General features: G+C 44.0%; 1 protein-coding gene across 2 annotated transcripts in view; it reads left to right on the top strand.

Annotated features, from left to right (window-relative positions):
- The window catches only part of CCDC180 (coiled-coil domain containing 180), a 161,483-nt gene that overhangs the window by 58,022 nt on the left and 87,815 nt on the right, over positions 1-15,646 (top strand). For both annotated transcript variants that reach the window (XM_033961663.1, XM_033961664.1), the window contains exons 13-16: positions 122-244; positions 6,881-7,054; positions 7,314-7,429; positions 12,039-12,165. In XM_033961663.1, coding sequence (XP_033817554.1) covers positions 122-244; positions 6,881-7,054; positions 7,314-7,429; positions 12,039-12,165 — 540 coding nt within the window. The remainder of the gene's footprint in view (positions 1-121; positions 245-6,880; positions 7,055-7,313; positions 7,430-12,038; positions 12,166-15,646) is intronic.

The following is a 15,646-nucleotide window of genomic DNA, read 5'->3' as shown; positions in this document are numbered from 1 at the left end:
AGCAGAAAAATGAATTATTAGCTTCTTTCTTCTCCATAAGCCACATATTGATCCATATTAAATACTCTAATGCTTAAATGGCAACATCTCTAGATCATTAACTTGTTAATTTGGTCATTAGAAGCAGCTGGTGGAAATGAAAATTTATTGCCTTGAAGAGAGTCAGACGTTCGTGATCACATATCTCTTCCCAATAGTTGGAAAACTCCAAAGAAAGTTTGAAGAAGAGCTGGAGCTCATTGATGCAAGTATCTTAAAGCAACTTTTGTGGTTATGTTGGAAGCAGCGGTGCCTGCAGGATAGTAATGAGCCTATCTGAGGAACATAAGCAGATTATAAAGTAATGAACATTACTGATTTAGACCTGCAAGTTTTATCAGGCCTTCTTAGTCCACTGCCACCCCTGCTGGTAGGATAAGCCAATGGGTCCTGCAGGTGCGTTTTTGTTGGTTGAAGATAGTTGGATCTGTCAAACTTCGCGCTCTCCTTTAACTATAAGACAGGTATCCAAAGAGTACCTTTAAAACAGTAGTCTTAATTCCATGCACCTTGAAATACTAGGGAGGGAATCAGAACATTGAAAGTCTATATTCAAAAATGATAGTGGCTCTTTATCAAAGATTCCCAGTTAAAAAAAAAAAGTACATTTTAACTTTACCAGCTCTCTGTATCAGGCTAGTGCCCAAATGCACAGTCTTTTCTTCTGGATGCCTTTGTCAGCTCTCTTCTCCAGGGAAAAGAGCCCCAGTTTCTCCAGTCTGTCAATGTATGAAAGGTTTTCCATACCCTTTATCAAACGTGTCGCTCTCCTCTGAACCCTCTCGAGTATCGTCATATCCTTCTTAAGGTACGGTGACCAATACTGGACCCAGTACTCCAGATACAGACGCACCATCGCCCGATACAATGGCAGGATAACTTTTTTTGTTCTGGTTGTAATACCCTTCTTAATTATACCCAACATTCTATTTGCTCTCCTAGTGGCCGCCGCGCACTGTACCGACAGCTTCATTGTCTTGTCCACTGTTACCCTCAAGTCCCATTCTTGGGTACTCTCAGTCAATAGCATCCCTCCTATCGTATAGCTGTACCTCGGGTTTCTGCTTCCCACATGCAATACTTTACATTTCTCTACCTTGAACTTCATCTGCCATCTCATCTCCCACTCCCCTAGCTTGTTCAGGTCCCTTTGTAATTCTTCGCAGTCCTCTTTAGTCCGAGCAGCACTAAATGGTTTGGTATCGTCTGCAAATTTTATTATTTCACACTTCGTCTCTGTTTCTATATCATTTATAAATATATTGAATAGCAGCGGTCCGAGCACCGACCCCTGCGGAACACCAGTCGTGACCCTCCTCCAGTCTGAGTAGTGGCCTTTCACTCCTACCCTCTGCTTCCTCCCCGCCAACCAATTTCTGATCCATCTGTGTACGTCTCCTTCCACCCCATGGTTCTTCAGTTTCTGAAGTAGGCGTTCATGGGATACCTTGTCAAAGGCTTTCTGGAAATCTAAGTATACGATGTCTATGGGGTCCCCTTTGTCCATCCATTTGTTAATTCCTTTGAAGAAGTGCAGTAAGTTCATTAGGCACAATCTCTCTTTGCAGAAGCCATGGCTTATGGTTAGAAGTTTATTTCTTTCAAAATGCTCTTCGATGCTGTCTTTTATCAGCGTTTCCACCATTTTCCCCGGAACCGAGGTCAGACTCACCAGTCTGTAGTTCCCTGGGTCACCTCTTGATCCCATTAATATTGTCTTCTGTGGTAACATTTTGTTCTTCCAAAAGTGCAGAGCGTTGCATTAAAATTGCCATCTGCTCTTCTGTATATCCAAAAAAATATTTGTAAGGTTGTACCATGATGAATCTAAATAGAGCTTAAGGCACTCACTATTTATATTCAGTTTCAAATAAGCAAAAAATTATAGTATATATATACACAAACTTTGCTTATGTAAATCGATGATAGACAATGGTAAAGTTTATCAAATACATTTAGTTCAGATATTTTAGGACTTCAGAGGTGACATTCGTTGGACCAAATTGGTTAGATTGATTTCCCACTGTGTCTCTTCACTAGTCCCATTTTTTTATATGCAGTGGTATACTTTCAGAACGTGAACTCGCAGGCTTTGAGCATGCGCAGATACTCAAGGCCCAACAGAAGAGGCCGATCTTCGGGCACCGGCACCAAGCACAGGACGTGCCGGTGCCCAGATGAGGGTAAGAAGCGGCGGGGGGGGTGCCCAATTGCGGTGGGGGCGGGGGGTGCCCAATCGCGGCAGGGGGGGTGCCGGATCGTGGCGGGGGGTGCCGAATCGCAGGGGGGGTGCCGGATCACAGGGGGGGCCTTCGGGGGAAGCAATGCCGGTTCTCGGGGGGGGGGGGGGGGGGAAATGCATCAAAGCGAGTTTCCATTATTTCCTATGGGGAAACTCGTTTTGATAAACGAGCATTTTGGATTACGAGCATGCTCCTGGAATGGATTATGCTCGTAATCCAAGGTACCACTGAATATGAATATCTTTTTCAAAAACCACTCTATTTAAAGTTCAATCAAGTGCTTAAGTGCTCATAATATTTCAAGTAGTTTGTTGCTTTGTAACCACAATGTCAACTGACAAAGTAACTTATTAAACTTAGTAGCATAATCGCTAACTGTAGTCATGTTGGGAAGGGAATGTTACAAAGAACAGATGTGAATCTTTAAACTCAACTCTGTTGAACCTTTTGTTTTAAACAGAGAAGTAGAGTGGATGACATTGGTCTGATTCTCTGACTATTTAAAAAAATTCCTTTGAAGTCACATGACCGCGATGTCTGTCAGTTATAAACGCTGTGACCATTTAAAAATCTTTCTGAGTCTTTAACACATAGTACAGTCAAACCTCGGTTTGCGAGTGTTTTGCAAGACGAGCAAAACATTCTCGCAAAACGTGTCTCGCAAACCGAGTGTTGACTCGATTTGCGAGCACCCCCCGATAACCGGCATCACTCCCCCCACTCGCAAAGGGCCCCCTCCCGTTTGAATCGGCCCCCGCCCGACCAACTTTAACTCACCCCCCCTTTGGCACCGGCACGCAGCCCACAAGTGCCGGTGCCGCTTGAAGATCTTCTTCTTCCCAGTCTCTGCCGACTTTGAGCATGCATCGCCGAGGCGAGAGGGAGAATTAGAAGGGCTTGAGCATGCGCAGATGCATGCTCAAAGCCGGCAGAGACTGAGAAGAAGAAGATCTTCAAGCGGCACCGGCACTTGTGGGCTGCGTGCCGGTGCCAAAGGGGGGGTGAGTTAAAGTTGGTCGGGTGGGGGGTTCCTGTTCTCGCGGGGGGGGGGATTCGAGCGGGGGGGGGGAGCGGTTCTTGTGACGGTGCCAGACGGGGGGGTGAGTTAAAGTTGGTCGAGCGGGGGGTGCCTATTCTCAAGAGGGGGTTCCGGATCACACGGGAGGGGGAACTTTGCGAGTGGGTGGGGGAGCAGCGCCCTGGCCTGGGGGGGTGGGAACGTATCAAAGCGAGTTTCCATTATTTCCTATGGTGAAACTCGCTTTGATAAACGAGCATTTTGGATTACGAGCATGCTCCTGGAACGGATTATGCTCGTAATCCAAGGTACCACTGTATATTGAAAAGTCTTTTTTCTTGACTGACAATTTGGACCTAACAAGCTTTATGTACTTTTCACTCTTCCCTTTTTGAAAAAGCTGCTTTGATGTATTCTATTGTGTATTTCTAGGGGGAGTGTGCCTTGAAACAGCCTTCTCGGCGAAATATGATCGTGTCAGCAGTAACATTCCCTCCCCGATACGACTACAGCTAAATCTCTTAAGCAATTTTGCTACTAAGTTTAATAAGTTACTTTGTTACTTGACAATAAATATGTGGTTACAAAGTAACAAACTACTTGAAATATTATGAGCACTTAAGCACTTGATTGCACTTTAAATAGAGTGGTTTTTGAAAAAGATATTTATATATTAAAAAATGGGACTAGTGAAAAGACACGGTGGGAAATCACTCTAACCAATTTGGTCCAAGTGTCACCTCTGAAGTCCTAAAATATCTAAACTAAATGTACTTGATAAACTTTACCATTGTCTATCATTGATTTACATAAGCAAAGTTTGTGTATATACACCTCATGTTAAATACATTTTAACTTAGTCCCTCATTCAAAATTAAATCACACATTTCAGTTCTAGTCACTTATCTGAATTAGAGCCAGCACTAGCCAAATGTGATGCCTTGTAGCTGGAAGCCATTTTAATCTCTAATAAAAGAGTCATTCTAAGCTTCAGCAAAGATGTCTCCTTCCCCCACCCCCCTATTCATTAAACACCCGATGCTATGGGTTTCATTATCAAAACTTCCTTAGGGACTAGAGTGGAGAATGAAAATTAAATTTGTATGATGGTTCCCAAAAATGTTGGTGACTCTCAAAATGGCTTTTCAACAATATTTTATTGCTCCTGGTGGCTCGGACCTCATGTTTTGGATACCAATAGTTAATTGCCATTCAACCTTAAACTTGGACAAGTTTTCTCACAAACAGAAGGACTGAGTTGGGATCCACTTTCCATTCAAAACAAAGTCACCATGAAATTTTGCTTTAATTTTTCTAGCATTTGTGATTCCCTTTGCATACCTTTACCTCATATAATTTTAGATTTATTAGAAACATAGAAAGATGACGGCAGAAAAGGGCTACAGCCCATCAAGTCTGCCCACTCTACTGACCCACCCCATTAAGTCTGAGTGCTGATGACTTAGTTCCTTAGCTCGACCTTCGTAGGGATCCCACGTGGATGTCCCATTTATTCTTAAAGTCGGGCACGCTGGTGGCCTTGATCACCTGCACCGGAAGTTTGTTCCAATGATCCACCACCCTTTCTGTGAAGAAGTACTTTCTGGTGTCACCACTAAATTTCCCTCCTCTGAGTTTAAGCGGGTGCCCCCTTGTGACCGAGGGTCCCTTGGGAACGAATATGTCGTCTTCCAGCTCGACACGACCTGTGACGTATTTAAATGTCTCAATCATGTCATCCCTTTCCCTGCGTTCCTCTAGAGTATAGAGCTGCAATTTGCCCAGTCTTTCTTCGTATGAGAGACCCTTGAGTCCGGAGACCATTCTAGTGGCCATCCGCTGGACCGACTCGGCTCGAAGCACATCTTTACGGTAATGTGGCCTCCAGAATTGCACACAGTATTCCAGATGAGGTCTCACCATGGCTCTGTAAAGTGGCATTATGACTTCAGGTTTGCGGCTAACGAAGCTTCTCTTGATACATCCCATCATTTGCCTTGCCTTGGATGAGGCCTTCTCTACTTGTTTGGCAGCCTTCATGTCTGCACTGATGATTACTCCCAAGTCCCATTCTTCTGAAGTCCTAGCTAGTGCTTCTCCATTCAAGGTGTATGTTCTGCATGGATTTCTGCTGCCGAGATGCATGACCTTACACTTCTTAGCGTTGAAGCCCAGCTGCCATGTCGAGGACCAGTTTTCCAACGTGATCAGATCCTGCTTCATACTATCCTTGAGATTGCTTTCACTTACTATATTACACAGTTTGGCGTCGTCGGCGAACAGTGCTACTTTACCCTGAAGCCCCCGGGTCAAGTCCCTTATGAATATATTGAAAAGGGATGGTCCCAGGACTGATCCCTGCGGCACTCCGCTAGTCACCTCCGATGTCTCAGAGAGGGTGCCGTTGACCACCACCCTCTGAAGTCTTCCACTCAGCCAATCATTGACCCATGCAGTTAGTTTCTCACCCAACCCCATCGATTTCATCTTGAAGAGATTCACCTGAAGCTGTTTACAATTAATTAAATAGCAATCAGGTATTCTTCCTACTCGTCCCAGCAGGCTCACAATCTAACTGTGGTACCTGGGGCAATGGAGAGTTAAGTGATTTGCCCAGAATCACAGGGAGCAGACAGGCATCAAACTCCCAACCGTAGGGTGCTGAGGCAGCAGGTTTTACTACTAGGCCACCTCCTCTACTTCTTTTCCTCTTGGGAGAAAAGAAGGTGGAGGTTCTGCCTGCTCAGCATCTCAGACTAGAATACTGAGATGAGGGAAATTTTTTCCAACTCTAAATATGATAGAATCGCACCATTTTTCATTAAATTACATTGGTTGCCAGTAAATGCAAGGATTTCTTTTAAGCTTTGTATTATGGTTTTTAACATTCTATATGGCCAGGTGCCATATTATTTAGTGGAATTGATTTCATTACTAGCAGGAAGACCAGGTTATATTGTACAGAAGCAATTCTATCTTCAGTTTCCCTTACCAAAGACAATTAGATCATTTGTTCAATAGAAGGCATCCTTCTTTTATCAGACTCCTTTAATTTGGAATGATCCCCCTGTTTTAATAAGATTAGTAGGTCAATATACCGTTTTTAGAAAACTTTTAAAGACATTCTTAAGAAAAATTTATCTTGAAATGTATCATCTTCCACTGTTAATGTTTTATTTGTCATTGCGTTATGTTTAACTGGGTTTGATCCCAGTAATAGTAATATATTGCTATCCGCCGTGAATTCATAAGGGCTTTGGCGGAATATAAATCAGAATGTAATGTAATGTAATCCTCCCTCTCTGACATTTCCCAAAAATAAGAAATAAAACAAAGTTCAAGTAGAGACAAACAATTCTCACACATTTTCTTTTAGACCCAATGTCCAACTCATCCTTTGCTTTAAGTTCAGAAAAAGTCTCTTTTTCCATCAGGAGCTCCTGCCTATCTTCTTGCTGCTCTGATGAATGCTATTTATGGTGTGTAGTAGATGTCTGTATTTAATATCAGTACTTGCTAACCATACTGATAAGATCTCTTTTTTTGTATCAATTATTTTCCTTTTCTCTTGCTGCTCTAGAGAGCCCTGAAGAAATTGACTAGGCATACCGAAGACAACTGTAAAGACTTATTCAACTATTCCCGGGAAGCTGCCAATCTCTGGGATGTTCTGGAAACTGGCCTCCTCCAACAAGAAAAAGAGCTTCAGAAGAAGCTAGAAGAATGTCGGCAGCAATACGATTCAGAAAATCATGTACAGATGAAAGCCAGAATTGCCTTCTTCTCTCTTTCTGCCTCCCCTTCTCCTTCCTCTCCTCACTTTCTCTGCCCTTCTCCTTGTCTCATGTCTTTTGAATCCATTTCTCCTTTAATCCTTTTCATCTCACTACCTTTCTGTTTCCTTTTTGGCCTCCCTTTCATTCCTTTTTCCTTCCCTGTCTTTCAAAGCTGTCGCTCTCCTCAGGAACAACATTAGTTCTTTAGAGAAATAGAGGTCCTTGTTTATATCATAGGTAAAAGAAGCTCTTCTTGACATCATGTTGGACAAGCTAAGGCAGGAGAGTTTTCAGCAGGAACTAGATAACAACATGCAAAAGACCCTGCAAATTCTTGAAGACAGTCAAAATGGGTATGTACCCAATTGTTCAGTTCACACGTTATTGGGGGTCTAAAGCAAGCATGTTCTGCAGAGCTCCGGTGGACAACTGGCTAAGCTACATGGTTTAAGGACAATCGGTACTAATGTAAAAATTAGTTTTCTCAGAGAAATGCTATATACTGTAATTACGCTTTTGGCTTGTGTGTAAAGGTTTACAAAAGCGCATCCAATATACTTACCAGTCAATATTCAGCCAGTGATGATCAGGCTACCACAGGCTGATTTAATTTAATTTAACATAGACATTTCCATTCTGCTTTACCTCACAGATCAAGGTGGATTAGAACACTGTTCTTCAACCGCCGGTCCGCAGACCGGTGGCGGTCTGCAGAAAATTTCTGCCGGTCCGCACAGGGCAGGCGAAATTGAGTCGGCAGTTCAAGTTCCTGCCGACTGCCGTTCCTCCCAGCCTCGGGCGATCAAGATAGGCTGCCAACATTGGTCCTTCCTTCTGTGAGTCTCGCCTGTTTGGAAACATGAAGTTGAAACAAAATAGGCGGGACTCAGGGAGGAAAGGTCCTGATGTCGGTAGCCTGTCTTGATCGTCCAAGGCTGGGAGGAACCCTCAAACTATCCCTCAAACTATCCCATTACTGTCCCATCATCCCTAAAACTTCCCAAGCCTTTCAAACTATCCTCACCCCAAACTACTTATTTGCAACTACACCCTCCTACTACACCCAAAGAGCTCCACCCCTAAAACTACCAATGCAACTGCCCCACCACTCCCCCAAACTGTTCAACCCCCCAAATTACTCATCCTGCACCTATCACACTAACCCAAATTGTTCAACCTACAAAACACCCCCAGCAATTTCCCCTCACTCCTATAACTAGCCCTCTAACAGCTCAAACCTCTCTCCCACACCACCATCACCCCAAACTCTATCACCCCACAAATCTACTCTTTGCATTTGGTCTACCATCTGCCCCACCCCTAAACTACCCCCTGCAACTAAACCTAGCCCCCAAAACACAGATACACACACACACATTGACAAATAGGATTTATAAATAATTCCCTGTGAGATACATTTAATTCATTCTACAAAGGGTGCTGAAAAGTTCTCACCCCAACCAAGAAGGGAATGACAAGAATATGGTTCAATCAATGATCTGCAGGGAGAGAATTGCAGGTACAAGGGAGATGGTCAGTGTATGCGGGAGAAAGATCCTGGGGAGCCTTCGACGGTGGCTGTCTCCCCTCCCAGCAGCTCTCCTACTTGCTAGGTAGTGATTCACCGGCAACTTCCTCTTTCCTCAGAGGCGGCAACGGACCCAAGTCTGCCTAAGTAAATCATTGCGTCAAGCAAGTACTGAGAACAATTGGAAGGGGTGGAAGCCACTGTAGGAGGCTGGGAAGCCGCTGGATAAAGGGAGAGCTGCTACTGGAGGGAGGTGGAAGGAGAGATGCTGCTGGGAGGGGAGGAGGGAAAGGGATGGGAAGAGAGTTAATGTTGGATAGGGGGAGGAGGGAAGGGAGATGGAAAAAAGGAAGGAAACAGCTGGCAGGGAGATTACAGGAGGAGAAGGAGGTCAGGGTGGAATGGAGAGATCAGATGAGGGAAAGAGGAGAGAGAGGAATGAGAAAGTAAGAGATTGATGCTGGAAAGACGGTCAGCAGAGAAATGAGAGAGGGATAAAGATGCTAGATCTAATGTAGGAGAGATAAAAATGAAGAAAGCAGTGAAGCTGGAATGAATGATGTAAAAAGGAGAGAGAAGGCACAGGGCAGAGGGGCATAGAAAGAAGTCAGATACATATGGAAGGGGGAGAGGGCATACAGTGGATGGAATGGGCAGATGCTGGATTGAAGAGACAGGGCAGACGCTGGAAGGAAAAGAGTGAAAAGAAGATGAAAGCAGAAACCAGAGACAACAAAAGATAGAAAAAAAAATCATTTTATTTCTATTTTGTCATTAGAATATATCAGATTTGAAATATATATCCTGCTAGAGACATAACTGGGGGCTGCAGTATTCTGTTAGCATGATATTTCTGTGTAGCATTCTATAATAACTTGGCTTGTTCAATTTTCTTGATAGTAGAGGGGATATATGTGAAGGGGAGGAGAGACAGGGGTTTTGTTGGTCCGTGCTCTGTATATTTGTATTTCTAAAATCACAATTGTTCAGAATATTGTTTCTTTTTATACTTTAATAAAATACGTTCAATATAAAATCATAACTGTGGCTTGTGCAGATGGGATCAGATGGTTTGCGGGGACCGAGCTTGCGGAGAAGGGGCAGAAATGTTTTTTTTAAATTTCAGTCTTAATAGTTTGCCGGTCCACAGAATAATTCTTTTATTTCTGCCGGTCCACAGGTGTAAAAAGGTTGAAGAATACTGGATTAGAACAGTGTTCTTCAACCTTTTTACACCTAAGGACAGGCAGAAATAAAAGAATTATTTTGTGGACCGGCATCGGTCCGCGGACCGGCGGTTAAAGAACACTGGGCTAAATCATGGGCAAGACCTTGCCCATCTCTACCCAATTTCTACCCCAGACCCCCCATAATAGTACTAATTGTAACGCTATTTATTCCATTCATTTTTCTTAGATACACACAATATAATTTTATTAACAACACATAATGGTTAACCACAAAATTAAACTACACAAAACACACTGATAGAAGATGTAAATTCTCAAAATTGACATAATTCAATCACAAAATTCAAAAATAAAATCATTCCCCCTACCTTTGTTGTCTCCCTCCCTCCATGCTATGCCTTACCTTCTGGCTGCTCCCGCCTGGCCATTTTATGCCGCTCCCGGTGTTATCTTCAGGCCGGCTCCCTCTTCCTCACTGATGCAGTGCACAAAGCTGCGGGCAGCGGCTCCTTGCGTGTCCCTTGCCTCATCTGGAAGCTTTCCCTCTGACGTTGTGATGTCAGAGAGAAGGCTTCCGGTTCAGGCACAGGACGCGCGTAGGAGCCATTGCCCGTGGCTTTATGCACTGAATCAGTGAGGAAAAGGGAGCTGGCTCAAAGATAACTCTGCATTGATTGCACCGTGGACTAGCGGTTGAAGAACACTGTTTTGAGCCTGATGCACGTGCCGGCCCTGTGGACTGGCAGGAAATTTCTGTGGACCAGCACCAGTCCATGGACCGGTGGTTGAAAAACACTGGATTAGAAGACACTGTTAATACAAATCACAATATAGAGAAATCAAGCAGAACAAATTGCAAAATACAAAGATCAGGTATCACAAATCACAAACTGTGCTTTACGGTATCCTGCCTTACCTGAGGAAGGAGATTTGGACTCCGAAAGTTAGTAAAAAATGTATTAAAATTAGTCCAATAAAAAGATTACTTAATTTCCATTTTTTTGTTTATAAACATTTATCAATACAACTACAATACTACATGTATTTTATTGTAAAACAACAAAAAAATCTTTTTCTACCTTTTTGTCATTTCTGCTTTAATTATCTTCTCTTCACTCTCTTCTTCCTATCCAGTGTCTGTCCTCTCGCTCCCTTCCATGCAGCATCTGCCCTCTATTTCTGCCCTTTCTATCCAGCCTCTGCCCCTTCCATCCACTGTCTGCCCTCTGCCATCTCCTCTCCTTCCTTTCCCTTTGTTCAGGCATCTGTCTCTTTCCCTTCCCACCCCCATGCCCTGACATCTCTATCTTCTCCTCTCCTTCCCTTCCATCTCTCCCTGCCCGCATGCTCTGGCATCTCCTCTCCTTCCTTTCCCCTTGATTTGGCATCTCTGTCTTCTTCCCTTCCCTCCATGCCCTGGCATCTCTCCCTCCCCTTCCATGGTCTGGCATCTCCTTTCCTTCCTTCCCTTCCTTCCCCTGCCTCCCTTCTTCTCCTCTCCCTTCCCTGGTATTCCTTCTCCCGCCCTCTTCCCAGTCAGGTACAGCAATTCTCTCCCCCTCCACTTCTCTCTCTCTTTGTCACCCCTCCTAGGTCAGCTGTGCAGTGTTCACAGCTCACTGCTCTTAACAGCTTCGGGCCTTCCTCAATGCCAGGTCCTGCCTTCATGAAAACAGGAAGTAGGTGGGACCTGGCAGAGAGGAAGGCCCGAAGCAGACAAGATCAGCGAATTGTGAACACTGCAGCTGCCGGAAGAAGTTCATAATGCCATCCCTCAGATCACCCCCCTTATGGGCTTCACCTAGGGTGGGACTGCTCTCCCCCTCCCCCCTTGGTATGCCACTGCTGTCCAAAATTCTGAATTGGAAAGGGAGAATTCTGTGTGACTGTGGTATTCTGTGCAAATTCTGTGTTGCGCAGTCATGCAGAATTTCACCAGGAGTAGTTTCAGTTATGTACATTAGGACTTTTAGTTTGTGGCCCTGAATTTGCATAGGGTTCATTGGGTGACCAAGACCAGGTGTTCTGGTAGGAATGAATGTTGAGAAGTGCTATCAGCATCATAGCCCTGAGAAGGAAGATATTTTTTTTGGGGGGGGAGGACACTGTAGGTCTGGGTTGAGAAACCTGGAAAGGAAGGTTATGAAACCTACCATCTAATAAAGTCTGCAGTGCTATAGATGCACCCTAACTTTTATGTCTGTGTATAGTAGTGTTATTTATGTGATACCCTCATGTTTACAGGTATAAGACATTTCACAAAAGGCAGGTGGAGATTGTAGAAACATATCCAGCCTCAGTTCGGCATGAGCTAATTTCTTACAGCTCATCAGTCAGCCAATATTTTGGAGTGAAAGAAGTCTATGGACAGGTATGAATAGGGTTACCATATTTTTTAAATCAAAAAAGAGGACATATGACCCTGACCCTGCCCTGTCCCACCCTGGACCCAACCCCACACAAACCTTGTCTCTTCTCCTTCTCTCCCTCCCCTCCTCCTCTTCCCCCCATGGGATGGATACCTCTCTCTTCCTGTGGGTAGAAGCCATGTCAATCACGGTCCTGCTATACGTACCGGTGGTCCAGCGGTAGGAGCTCCTGTTGTGAGCCACTGGAGGTTCATTTGACCCTGGCTGGAGGTGACAGGAAAGGTCCTGGCTTTGCCTGAGCTCGGGACCTCTTCTGGAGGGCTTCCAAGCATGTGTGGATGCATTGACATCATGTGCATGTGCAGATACCCTCTAGAAGCAGCCCCAAGCTCAGCTAGAGCTGAGGCCTTTGCTGCCATCTCCAGCCAGTGCCAAACAGTGGCTTGCAACATGAGCTCTTGCCCCTGGACCACCAGTACCCATGGCAGAACTGAGATTGATGTGGCTTCCACCTGTGGGTGAACCCTGCTGCCAGCCCAAAGGTAAACAGAAATTTAGGTTGGACTTGGAGAGAATCCAAAACCTGGACAAACTGCTGAGTTTTAGGAAAACGTCTGGACACCTAGACAGTCCTCTAAAACCCTTACAAACTGCCAGGTTTTAGAAAACCGTCCAGACACCTGGACAGTCCTTTAAAAAGAGGACATGTCTGGGTGTATCCAGATGTATGGTATCCCTAAGTATGAGTTATATGTAGTAGACACTGAGAGAGCTGTTAATGAAGACTCACTGGGTATATATGTTTATTTCTTTATAGTGCTACTGTTTCTGTCTAGAAATGCAGCATCCTTATATTCAATACTCTTGGGCCTTAGCTACTGAGCTAGATAACTAAATGAAGTGGAAGTATCCTTCAAATCAGATCTTCCTTTTTAAAGTGGGCTTTAATATGGGCCTTAGGAAAGGAAGATCATGGAAATGAATTCCAGCAGGTGGGGCCTCAGAAATGGAGGAGTGCATAATCTCCCATAAGTCACAAGATGAAATAAGAAACAATTTTTGCAGAGTTAGGAGAAAAACTTAATGTATATACTTGAATATAAGTCGAGACCCCCATTTTCCCCCCAAAATGAGGAAAAACGGTTGGCTCGAATATAAATTGGGCGGCTTAATATTCAAGTACCCTGCCCTGTCAGGCTCTACACCTATTCCCCTCCCTATGCTGGTTGCATTTTGTTTTGTTATTGGTTTATGTGATTTATTGTTTTAGTGCCTATATACAGTAATGTAATTTGTTATCTACCTAGGATTTAGACAAGATAGAAGTGAATAAAATAAATTATTATCTCACAAATCATTTATCTAGCATGAGTCCTGCATACAAACTGAGATATGTGCATATAAATATTAGGAATGGGTTAAAATTGAATCCTGAGAAAACTTAAGTTCTTCTTTGCCACAGCCTCTGATAAGAGGGAGGATAACCTGTGTTGGAAGGGAGTTAGGTATCTTTTGTTATTTACTATTAAAATTTTGGGTATTCAGTTGGCTAGTGGATTAACTATGAAAGGTCAGGTTGCCAATGTAATCTGTAAGGGGTTTAATATGCTTTGGAAGTTCTGCTGCATTTGCTATTATTTTGATAGCCTTGCATTTCAATCTTTGGTTTTAAGCTGTTCTCCTTGAGAATTTTTTTTCCTGAGGTTGAGGTATTGCTATGATTAAGGAGGAATTTGGGCGAGTTTATTTCACATAGCCTTTGTACACAGCTTTATCAAACCCAGAGGGATTGATTCTGGCCAGAAGTGGAAGCAGCGTGCCCCTAAACTTCCTTCTTTTCATCAAGGGAAACCTGAGAATTAGGAATGCTATCATGCAATTCTTTTGTAGAAAGTTAAGGAAAAGTGGTAATTTCATCCTGTTGTCTTCTGCAACTCTCTTTAGAGCTAGGCACTCAGTCAAGGCTGTTCTCTCAGCCAGAATAGCTGCAGATATAAAGGTCAAGCCTCTCCTCCCAAGAACAGAATTGAGTAGAAGCTCTACCCCACCAAAGAACAGATCATTTTCACATGGTGAGATGTCTGCTTTTAAGAAATCTGTTCCCTCTCATCTCTTTTGATGAAATCTCTGATTATAAACAACAAAAAAAGAAACATTAAAGTTTTCTTTCTACAGTGAAAGGGATCTCTCAGAGGAGTCTGACTCCCTTCCTCCCTTTTCGTCCCAGTGCCTTTCCGGACCAATGAAAATGCAGAAAGTTCTCAGCCTCTGTGACATGTAAGGGATACAGACTGAATTCCTCATTTTAAGCTGTCAGCTCCTGACATCACTGGGTAGAGAGGAGAGTATTTTTGCTGTGGTCTGTCTCAGCTAAAGGAGTTTAAGTGAGCAACCATCGGATACTTTTCTGAGGGAGAATCCTTCTAAGCAGGCTGCAGCACCGACACATAAGTCTTGTGAATGGCCGGTGCACCTGACTTAAGTATGGATGAATTCTGAGCAGGTGCCATGGCAGTTAGAATCTATTGCTTTTTGTATGACTAGAATATTTTGAAGTCAGGTGGGGCAACCCTGCCGAAAAGGGAATAGCCCTTGCTGACTGTATGCAGTACTAGGCAACTGCTTCAGTCAGGCCTGTGCGGCTTAGGTTTCCCCATAGCTTCTCCTTTTCTTATGCTTCACATATTCTTTGAGCTCCTTGCTGGCTCGGTGCCTATCAGTAAGAGTTTAGGACTGGGACTCAGGTTTTATATCGCTTCTACTTCCAACAGTAAGCTTAGTGGATACCATATTTATTTATTTCACTGAGAGCAGGAATGCCATTTGGCTTTTAGTGTTGCTTGGTGAGTGCTTCTCTTCAGATGTTCTTGAGGGCTACAAAACAGTTTTCATCATTTTCCTATAGATTCAAATGAGATTTTGGCCTAGATTCACTAAAATCGCCGATCAGATCCGTGGCCAATCTTCCCGAGCGACCGATTCATTACAAATCCTCATGCAAATTAATGCGATTGGAGGCACGCCCTAAAGCGATCCCACGGATTGCTGCAGAACAATCCAGACGCATGTGCAGACCATCTTCTTTGCCTGTAGAAGGGGTCCATGCATGTGCTTGCTCTCCGCACAAGCAAGTTCAAAACAAGGGAGGGGGGGGTTTAATGGAACAGAACACGCTTTAGCCAGAGCTATATGGAAGTGAACCCGCTGCAGCCAGGAACAAAACGCGCTTTTAACCCATGGGTTAAAATCACGGGCTCACACTGCAGGGATAGGACGGCAGAGAGCAGGAGAGTCGGCAGAGCTTGCCTTCATGTTCTTTTTGCACAAAGGAGATGTGCTTAAAAAGTTTTGATACTGGGATTTCAGGGCGGCAGAGAGCAGGACAGTCGGCAAGGACGTGAGCAACTGGTCCTCAGTAATTGCTTCTTTTTGGATCGGCCAGTCCAATCGGTGTTCCTTCTGTTTAGTGAATCACTGCCTTCC

The sequence above is a fragment of the Geotrypetes seraphini genome, chromosome 10 (genome assembly GCF_902459505.1).
Source record: "Geotrypetes seraphini chromosome 10, aGeoSer1.1, whole genome shotgun sequence".
In the NCBI taxonomy this organism is placed as follows: Eukaryota; Metazoa; Chordata; class Amphibia; order Gymnophiona; family Dermophiidae; genus Geotrypetes; species Geotrypetes seraphini.
The sequence above is the reverse complement of the archived record's forward strand: the minus strand, read 5'-3'. Positions and strand labels throughout refer to the sequence as shown.